The sequence below is a fragment of the Neltuma alba genome, unplaced genomic scaffold, assembly GCF_004799145.2.
Source record: "Neltuma alba isolate B1F8T4 unplaced genomic scaffold, ASM479914v2 tig00012625_pilon, whole genome shotgun sequence".
NCBI classification, from domain to species: Eukaryota; Viridiplantae; Streptophyta; class Magnoliopsida; order Fabales; family Fabaceae; genus Neltuma; species Neltuma alba.
In genome coordinates, this window is record NW_021637066.1 from 10,398 (window position 1) to 21,538 (window position 11,141).

Consider the following 11,141-nt stretch of genomic DNA (forward strand, 5'->3'; position numbering starts at 1 on the left):
TGAGCCACACTCATTTTGGTCTGTCAAACTAATACCTCCAACCATTTTGAAGTCCTTTAGATTGCCGTCGACAAAAATGTTTGTCTATTCAGTAAGTTTTGCTAAGTCACCATTCTATATATCATGAAAGGTGGAAAGGAATAGTGTTGTGGTTATCACTGCACGATTTCAGTCAGCTAAATGGTTGGTTTTATTTTGTTTAACTTTCTTTACGAGCACGCTGAATCAGGATTTCGAGTAGGATTGTCATTTCAGTTGCTTGCGACGGTAAAATGCACCACTGATTCGCTTTATAGTGGTCTGCGTATAAGCTTTCTTTTTTTTTTTTGGATAATTCTTAATACATGTGAGAGAGTATATAAGTGACTTTTTTTCATTAAAATGATGTTTTGTTTTTTAGTTGTCAGTGTGATAAATGACTTTTTTTCATTAAAGCGAAAGATAAAACAAAGGACATCAGGGAGTAATTTTGTTAACTGATATCAAGAAAGTAAAATATGGTGAATTTAAATGCTAGATATTTCATTCATTCTAGCTAACAGTTTAATATTGACCTAGTAGAGTTATTTTCATTATTGCTTACCCGTAATAGATAGATTGGCATGATTTAATTAAATCTTTAAATTGGTGTGAAAAAATAACTTATCTCTTATCTAGCTTGTTGCAGTTAAGTCCTAGTCAATTACACAATGTAATCGATGGACATAAATCTTATATCTAATTTCATTTATTGTTCTTCTGTGCCTTCACAGATCATAAAAATGAATATTGTTTCATAGAATTATCAAGAACTCCATGGTCAATTGTGACCAATCTCATTGAACTAATTAATAATCTTTATAACACAATTAAGCAAACCACATAGATGTTGAATGAAAGCTTCACAATCATAACACCAATTTCTGAGTCTTTCATACATTAATGAAACAAATAATTGTTTATGATAAAAATAGAGTCTCATTTCTCAAATAATTGAGAATTTAACAAAAGCATCACTGCACAAGTGTCTGTCCATATTCATCATCTTGTAGTCAATGATTTTGGAGTCCACACTTTGGATCAGCCGCCTGCATTAATCCAGCAAGGAAACGAACAAGGCTATTGAGTGTATTCTACATATATTCATGTTATCAAATATAGTTCATTTTGTAGTCAATGCGTCAAAAAACCTTCTTTGTTTTCTTATTTGGAAAGCCCTTTTTTGTTTTTAAAAAAAATTAAAAAGGCTTGTTTTGTAATTTGTTGTTAACTAAGTGTTTTTAAAAACCAAAAAACAGAAATATTTTTAAAAACTCAAAAACAAAAACAACTTTTAGTTATTTTCTTGTTTTTGTTTGCAAAAAGTGGAAAAACTTTTTCTTCCCCCCGCTTGATGGCTTTTTCTCATTTAAAAACTTGAGTTCTCATTGAAACTTCACTTTCCAGTCTCAGTATGTTTATGTCAAATGCAGTTTTTTGAAGCAATTAACCAAATGGATTTTTGTTTTGTATATTTTTTTCAAAACTTGTTTTAAAAAATAATTTTATCAAACTATTGAGAAAAAAATTAAAAAAACACAAACAAAACAGCCCCTCTATTTTTATCATTCTATTTTGTAAATATATATCATATTTAGTTGAAAACATGGGTTAAATAGTTGGGGTAAACAAATTATCAAATCATCCTTTTTGAAATACGCCAGCTATTTCTTTTCTTCTTAATCACAGTTGATCTCTTTAAAATAAGCAAAAGCAATTCACTAACTCAACCGATACTATACACAGAGAATGTACAGAAACAAAGAAAATTTTATAAAAAAGTTAAAAAAAAAAAAAAAAAAGACGCACGCACAACACAAAAGATGGCTCCCCTTTTCATCCTTTAATATGGAGCACTTGTTGATATTACAGTAACTACTATTGGAAAAGAAATTGAAATAAACATCAACAAGCAACTCATATCTTTTAGTGATAGTAAAGCACAGACAAATGTAGCAAAAACATACAAATAATTACGAAAAGAAAATATTTGGCGTATATAAAAAAGAGAAAAGAGATGCAAGTTTTTATTTTCAAGCTTGTCCCCCTCATATATGAGGCTTTTATTGATATCATAATAACCACTAGGAAAAAAAAACAGCCGATAAGCAAAAATCATAAAAGTAACGAACCTGGAAAGAATGATAACATGGATGATGGACTTATCCTTCTATATTAACACTATCCTGCAATAACAAATCAGAATATTAGCTGCCTAAAATAGAAGGCAATTTTGAAAAGAGACGTCGTTGGCATGAGCACGATACAATCAATTTTCTATTTCCGTGGCCGTTGACAACACATTTTCCGAAAAAATATTTGTTAGTGTGGGTATGTCATACCTTTGCTGAGGATAGCATTTCTACTGTTTTGTTAAGGTCCCCTTTATCCTTCCACTCCATCTCATGCTCTTCTATTTTTACTCTAGACAACTCTGGTGTTTTCAACAATCCTGAACAAAATATCTTCATTTCAGGACATCCAGTTATTTCTACCTCTTCTAATTCAGGGAATTCAAATGTCTGACTTTGTGAAGAGAACATCTTCAAGCTTGGCATATCAGTAAGTTCAATCCACCATAGTCGATTGAGGGTGATTCCACCTTCTACACCTTCATTGTTCTCATTCAATACAATTTCCTCCATTTTTTTACAATCGGTTATCCCCAACCATTGAAGCCTCACCAAGCTTTTGGCAGTTGAATTTGTCATCAAATAGATGAGTTGATGACATCCAGATATAGATAGATACCGCAAATTTTGAAATGAAGCAGAGGATGGTGCCAACTTGACCAAGCTATGACAACTTTCAGCTTCCAGGCATTTTATTAGGTCTTGATGAATTGGTGGTAGCTGAGAGTCATCCTTCCATATGCTCTTGAGTTGATCCAAATAGGCAATGTGTAATTCCTCAAATGGTGGGATTTTCCCCATAAAATCGATAATCTCATCTTGTGGGGGGAATATCTCCTCAAAGGAACTATTCTCCACATAAAGCTTTTTCAACATGGGAAATCTTTCAAGGGAGCTATGGGGAAAGGTTACCCCTTCATCCTTGAAGCTTTCTACATAAAGAGTTCTCACTTCAGGAAAGACATCCCTTATCATTGTGATATTCTCTGCATTTAAAGCCATGCTTCCAGTTGTGGAAATTACCTATAAAATGATAATTAATAAAACAATTACCATAATGAGTAGGCGATTTAGTAGATTACATCAGGATATTGTTTTCAAGAATCAAAACTTTTTAAATGGATCACTCATCTTTTGCCAATATCTGAATTTTCATCATTTCACCATGAAATAAGATCCACACATTAAAATTTAAAAAATCCATAACCCCCTTTCTTTTCTCTAAATTAAATTAAAAAAAACCCATAATCCCCTTCGAATTCACATTTAAGGCTAGGCTTTTTTGACTATGAAAATAACTTGTAAAATGAGTATTGGTAAAATTATTATTATAAGAAGACAATCTAAAACATCAGGTCAGAATATTTTTTAAAATAATAATTTCTTATATAATTGTAGATAAAATCTTTCTTAATTGACCTATCATCTTTTTCTAATACTTATAATTTTCATCATTAGTCCCCCCTCCTCAAAATCACTTCAAACAGAAACAAAATTCTTTGAATCACTTTATAGGCCCATTTCTTTCCAGTCAGAGATCTGCAAACATTATCACACTATTTGCAGTCTGCCACATGCATTAATTATCATTTGCTTATCAGCTTTCGCATGCAATCAGGGTCTTGTAATTTGATGAAAAGTTTACAATTTTTGGGTAGACGACGGAATGTCCAAACTTTAATATTTATCTCAGATATTTATCTGAACCTAAATTTTGTAGATGATGAGGAATTATTTAAAAAGAGAAAAAAAAGAATATCAGTATGTTGGACTAACCTCTTGACTAGTAAACCGATGTTGGATGGTGGCATTAAGAGCAGCCATCCAAATATCTGCGTGATGAGGTTGATACTGAGTCGTCACTTGAACCTTTTGAAGCAGCGGGGCATGAATGGCTCCAGAACAGAATATTGTGAGTTGAGGGCATTCTATTACAATGGCACGTTGTAATAATGGAAACTTGAAAGTATAATTTTGGCTGCAAAATCTCTTCAATCTTGGTAATCCATGAAGTTCCAAAAACTCCAGTTTGCTAAAAATGATTTTCTTGTCCTCATTGTCCTCTTTTTTCTGTTTCGTCATAAGTTCTTCTATTTGATGGCATGAACCATCTAGTGAAGAATTGCCCAACACATTCTTCAATTTTGGCAAATCATTCAGCGATAACCTTTTCAATGGCACAATCACTGATGATGACACCATCTCTTTATAATCATTTAAATCTTCAAAATCAAACACCGTCTCCAACATTTTACACCCCATGACTTCCAGTTCTTCCAAGTTGTTTAAAGATTTCAGCACATAATGCGGTACCAATTTCACAAAGCGACACCACCGCACAGTCAATGTTTTCAAGTTGCTAAATGAGTTGCGTGAAAGTTTGCCATCCCATATTGGTGGAATCAAACTGTTTATAAAGTGTAATTCTAATATCTCCAACTTTGGGAATGATACCTGTTGAAAGAAAATATAATTAAATAAAAATCTTTTGGCAAAAAATGAAAACGAAGTTATTGTTGATTTGCGACGCTTAGTTTCATGAAAGAATGTTTACATGTGTAAGTATAGATCTCGTGTACCACAGTATTTTTCAAGAGATTGATAAAAGTTCAACTTCAAATTTCAAGTTCACTAAACAGAAATAACTAACTAAAAAACAAGAGAACTATAAAATGCTACAATAGCTAGCCTAATACCAAAGTAAGTAATTTAAGTGAAATAATTTTTTTTAGATATATTGAGACGAGAAAAAATAAGAACATATTTTTACTGAACAGAATAAATAATTCCACTCAAATTAGTTTTCACAGCGTAAGTTTGAAATTAAGAAGTTAATAAAATAAGAAAATCTTGGTAAGGAAAGAATATACAAGATAAGGAAACAATTAATTTTTGTCCAGAAAAAACAGTAATAAATTGATGAGTAAAATATTCTGCTCTTCCTCATATTTTGCCCTAATTACAAATTTTCCTTCTATTTTGAAAACATAAATTTAAGTCCAAATAGTTAAATCAGCTGAGAATATTCTAAAAAGACACTTTTCTAATTAAAATTTATATTAAAATAGTTTTGATTTACTAATTTACCCTTCATAATACTAAATTCTTAAATTTTGGCCAAAAAGTTTTGAAAAATTTAAAATGTTTTCTTTTCCTTAATTTTTTTTTTCACCGTTTGCAGCTAGTTATTTGTTCAACGTTTTTATCATATTAGGATGGAAAATAAGTAATTTAGTGAGTGGAAATTTGGTTAATTCTTTAAATAAATATATAATTGACTAAATAAGTTATAAATATTTCTCATTTGTTTAAAAATATTAGACCATAAGTAATTTCTATAATCTATCAAACTTAGATAATCTATATTATATGACGAAAAGAATATGTATTCAACATATTTCTTAGCCATTTAAAGAAACCTAAAAAATTAATTTCAATATGCGTGACAAACAATTAAAATTATAAAATTTTACAATAGAATTAAAATTAAAAAATTTTATTACATTTTAAAAAGTCTGAAAATACATGTATGAAAATTATTTTTTGTGGTATTAGAAATTATTTTCGCAAAAAAAAATGAATGTTTAAATAACTTTTATGTGAATGAGGGGTATTTTGGTCAAAATAAAAGTTTAAAGGTCAAACTTAAGTGTAACCTTACGGTTGGAAATATGGAAATGGAATTTCAAATCAAGTATACAAGGGAGGTTTGTACAACATACATTTTAATTTTAAGGGAGTTATATATATATTTTTAAAATAAAGGGAAGGTTTCTATAACTTAGGTAAAACATAAGGCTAGTTAGTATATTTTACTGTAAATTGATTTGAACATACCTTATGATTATTTGTTGCTGGGTCTTCAATGTTGAAATCCGTTTTACGTTCTTCTGCTTTCAATCTTGGTAAACTACTGAGTTCTAATATTCTCAACGCACTGAACGTGATTCCACCTTCCACATCGTCATTATTCTCATTCTTTACAATTTTCTCCATCTTTTTGCAATCATCTATTTCCAACGTTTCAAGATTCACCAAACTTTTGGCTGCTGAATTTGTCATTAAATAGATGAGCCGATGACATCGGGATACCTTCAACACTGTCAAATTATGAAGTTGCTGAATTTGATGAACAATGTGTGATGGGAATATCTCCTTGAAAGAGCTATCCTTAACATGAAGCTTAGTCAACCGTGGAAATCTTTCAAGCAATGTATACGGAAATGTTACCCCTTCATAATCAAATCCTTCTATGCCCAGAATTTCCACTTCAGGACAACTGTTCGCTGGAAATTGGTCATTCCTTATCATGCTAACATCATACTCATCTAACACCACCTCTCTTGATGCCATAAATCTCTGTAAAACAGATATTGAGTCAGAAGCATGGTAATATTAATTTATTAATTATGTCGCAACTTGTAATTGAATTAGTAATATTATTTTGTTTTTTATTGTGTCCCAAGATCAAATGCGCTCACTAGAAGTGCGAAACATTTTGATTTCATTTATTTTTCATAATTAATCTTGGAAAAGAAATAATTATATCAGCCACGACAAAAAACAATAATGCCGACACATTTCACTGTGTATCACATTAATCATTAAATTAGGAATAATTATATCAGCCACGACAAAAAACAATAATGCCGACACATTTCACTGTGTATCACATTAATCATTAAATTAGGACGTAATTGTTTGGGATATTTTATAATTAAAGTTATGTAATTGAAAAATGATAACTGCTCCCTCCAGTTCTTTTTATAAAAATTTGAAATTTGAATGGTCTTAGTTTTTTTTATAAGAGCTAACTTGGATTTGTCTGAACATTCAATGTGTTTTTATCTTTTTTGTCTCTAATTAATTTTATACATTGCATTAATTAAAAGGCTGACAACTTGCTATATTATCTTACCTTTCATTTTTTTTCTCATTATTACTCTATTTTCTCTCTTATTTTTCCCCCATAACTAAGGGTATATGTGGGAAAAAAATTCATTTCTTATTAAAACATTTCGCTGTGTATCCCATTAATTAATTAATTATGATGGAATTGTTTGGGATGTTTTTGGGATGTTTTGTAATTAAGAAATGATAACTAAAATTTTAGTAGAAACTTCAAAACCGAAACATGTATAGGTATATTTATATTAAATATCATAACAATGGAACATTTATAGATTCATATTTTTGTAAAAGCTGGAAATAGGAAGAATGGGGCATTCTGGACGTACCTGTTGGTATAATAATGTTTTGTTAAGATTGGTGTCCCAAATTTCATGATGTTCTCCAAGCCCATCTTGTGACAGTAGAACACTTTTAAGAGAGGGTGCATCAATGAGTCCAGGAGAGAATGCTCTGAATTTCGAACAGTCCATTATGATCAGTTTATCCAATAGTGGAAATCTGAAAGTGTACTTGAAGTGGCAAAATCTCTTCAATTCTGGTAACCGTTCAACTTTCAAATGCTGCAACTTGCTGAAAACGACTTCCTCATCGTCATCATCCTCTCCTTCCTGCTTCCATATAATTTCCTTTATGTTAGAGCACCTACTAATTGAGAGACTTGTGAGATGGACCAAGCTTCGAGCAACTGATGACGTCATCAAAGTGGTCAACTGATAACAAGATTCCACGCGGAGATGTGTGACATTTGGCGAAGAAACTAAGAGTGGTACCAAGCTTGTGATACCGTCAATAAACTGGAGAGTCAATTTTATTGGAAGAGGAACATCATCCCCTCCAGAAGCCTTCTTAATGTGACCCCCCCAGTGTCAGCTCCTCTAAATTTGGAAAGCTCTTCAACAATTTGTATGAAATAGTCCTTGCTTTATAACCAACATCTAGATGAAGCAGTCTTACTTTGGGGAAGCGGTACATTAAAAGTTGGCCACTCCCTATCTTCTCAACTCCTTTACCCCACAATGTCAACTCCTCCAAATTATGAGTGACCTGTACAATACATAAATCATAACTAAATGTAACAACTAATCAATGCGTCAAAATCCAGCCGTGTGCATTTTTTTAGGAGGATATCTTCAAATTTAAATTTGATGCATCCACAATTTTGACGCACGTCTATTTTGTAACTACAAATAATAATTATGATACATTAAAATGAATATAAATTTCTAGCCTAGAATTTCAATTTTTGATTATCACACACAACCGTTATTCCTCCCTTACTTTGTTTTAAATAAATAAATATCAAATTAAAGCTTGTAATGTCTTGAAAATGTTAAAAGAAAAAATCCCCTCCCTTGATTAAATGACGCCCCTCTTTTATTCCGGAAAAAAAAATGACACACCTCTTTCCGGTGAAGATGGAAAGCTGAGGATGGGAGTCCCACTTTTTTTTAACAGAAAAAATATTTAATTAATTCTAGTATCTATCAATTAATTAAAATAATGATTATGAATTATTCCTTTTTTATCTGTTTAAGTCAATCATCAAATTAATCCTAAACTACATTATATTCTAAAAAATGTTTTGACAGGAATAATTCGCATATGTAAGTACTCAAAAATATCAAATTCAAGTGGCCTCTTAGGCTGTTAAGCAAAATATGTTTCATTATTTATTTTAATGCTTACAGTTGTTTTTTGCTCTTTTATTACCTTATTTTTAAAATAAATAACACATGAACGACCAATTTAGATATGTACCTTGTCATGGTATAGTAGAGGATATTTTGAGCCTAATGTGCTCTCTTCCTCATGTACTTCTATTGAACTTGAAACTTCCTTTTCAAATATCTCTAATTCACCACAATTTGTAACAGATAACCGTTGAAGGCATGGCCATTCTAATGTGTGTCTCTGTGGATAGAAGTTCTTCAAATTTTGAAGCGAAAAAAGCGCAAGGGAAGTCAGCCTAGAAAACACAAACGTAGAAGCAACAGGTTCTGAAACTTGATCTTTTGCAACAATCACCTCTATACCACAATCACTTATTCGAAGCTCTTCAAGATCACGAAGCATGCCTTTGGCTATAGATGCAGGAAACAGACTTGTGAGGCTTTCACAATACGAAACATCCACGCGCCTTAGACTTGGGAAGGAGACATCTACTTCACAGTGATTGCTCCACACATTCTTCAATTTTCGCAATCCACCTAGTGTTAACCTTTTCAGTGGCACAATCACTGATGATGGCTCCGCCTCTTTGTAATCATTCAAGTCTTCAAAATCAAACACCAACTCCAACATGTCACAGTTCCTAACTTCTAGTTCTTCCAAGTTATTTAAAGATTTCAGCACACGAGGGGGCAGCAATTTCACAAAGCCACAATTTTTCACAAACAATGTTTTCAAGTTCCTAAATGAGCTGTGTGAAAGTTGGTCATCCCATATCATTGGAATCAAATCGATTGAATTAGATAATCGCAATATCTCTAACTTTGAAAGCAACACCTGCAGTTCACAGAAAATATGATTAAATGAAAATCACTTTTAGTTCGTAAGCTTACTTTTCATGAAAGATTGTTTAAATGTCTAGATAAAACTCTCAACCACCACAATATAATTCAAGAGATTGCTGAAAGTTCAATCTGAAAATTCAAGGTAAAAAAATAAAGTAATTGAAAAATAAAAAAAACTGTAAAATGCAATTGCCAAAATTAAGAACAAAATAAGAAAAACAAATTTGAAAAATGCCATAATAGACTGATAGCAAAGTAAATAATTCTAGTAAAAATTACTTTTTGCAGGTAACTATGTTTGAAGTTTTGTCGAAAAGTTAAAACAAAAAAAAAAATAAGAACAGCTAAAACACAATGAAAATACCATATTGTTGAAAAGAGATTCCAAAGTTTTATTACAATGATTAGTTATGAAAACCACGAACTGCATTCTTAGATATTTTAGTGATGGGGACAATTTTCAAAAATATCAAATTAACGTGATTTTAGGTTGACGAATAATTTGAGGTTTTATTATTTATTATAATAGTTGGAGTTAGCTTTTCTCTTTCATTAGCTAATTTTAAGTCATTAAAAAAATAGAAAACTACAACCTTTCATAATAGCCTAACAGCAAAGCAAGTAATTCTGGTGAAAATGATTTTTGCATATAAGTTTGAAGCCAAGTTTTTTAGGAAGATAAAATAAGAAAAAATGTGAATAAAATAATCTGAACATACCTTGTTCAAAAGTGACTCAGACATTTTATTGGATTTGTTGTTTGTTGCTGCTTCATGATGTGCTGAGTTCAAAACAATGGATGGAATAGTATCGTTACTTTCAATCTGAAGATGCCTTAAATGCGGAAATGATCTTCCATCATGACCGTGTAGAAAATCTTCAAGCGCATTAGATCCATATAAACACAAATCTTCAGCTCCTTTCATCAACTTTCGAACCCCAAGGTCCAAATGGATATTACTTTCAAGCTCAAGTTTCAATACCTTTGAACTTTCATAGCTGACCGCCCACCATTCCCAGTGCTTCCCAATGAGTATTTTGTATCTCTTCAAATTCATATCTAAGAACAAAGTCTCTGGCAACATGGAGACATTAGGAATATGAACATCGAGAGAAGAGATGGGCAAATCCTTCAACTCATCAAGACTTGCATTTTCATTAGCTTCACTAGATCCTTCAATTTTCCACTGGTTAAAGCTGTTTCTCAGGTACAACACTTCCAATTTTTTCAAGCTACGTAGAAGTTTCGGGGGAATCACTTTGAGATTGGAGCAATGGGCCAAATTCAACATTTGTAAAGAAGTCAATTCTGCTAATTGAACTGGCAGCACTTCAATATTAGAGTAAGCAAAACTTAGGACTTTTAGATTCTTCAAGCTTCTAACCTCACTTATATCTTCTAACAAACATGAGTGCAAACAAAATGTTTTTAGTTTTATCAAAAAACTAAGCGATGGTAGTGACGCAAAATGCACATTTCTAAACGCCAATAGTTTCAGCTCCTTAGAAGATTTGAAAAACATGCTAGGTATGGTCAAATCATGTTTTGTGCTATGAAGCAAAAAGA

General features: G+C 31.6%; 1 protein-coding gene across 1 annotated transcript; it reads right to left on the bottom strand.

Moving 5' to 3' along the window:
• Positions 1-2,180: 2,180 nt before the first annotated feature.
• Positions 2,181-10,866, bottom strand: LOC114729297 (uncharacterized). Its single transcript, XM_028916278.1, has 8 exons — positions 10,294-10,866; positions 8,820-9,566; positions 8,016-8,105; positions 7,388-7,669; positions 5,988-6,509; positions 3,927-4,604; positions 2,361-3,173; positions 2,181-2,204 (listed from the first exon to the last, which is right to left on the bottom strand). The coding sequence occupies exons 1-8, from the start codon at positions 10,864-10,866 to the stop codon at positions 2,181-2,183; spliced, it is 3,729 nt and encodes a 1,242-aa protein (XP_028772111.1).
• Positions 10,867-11,141: the final 275 nt, after the last annotated feature.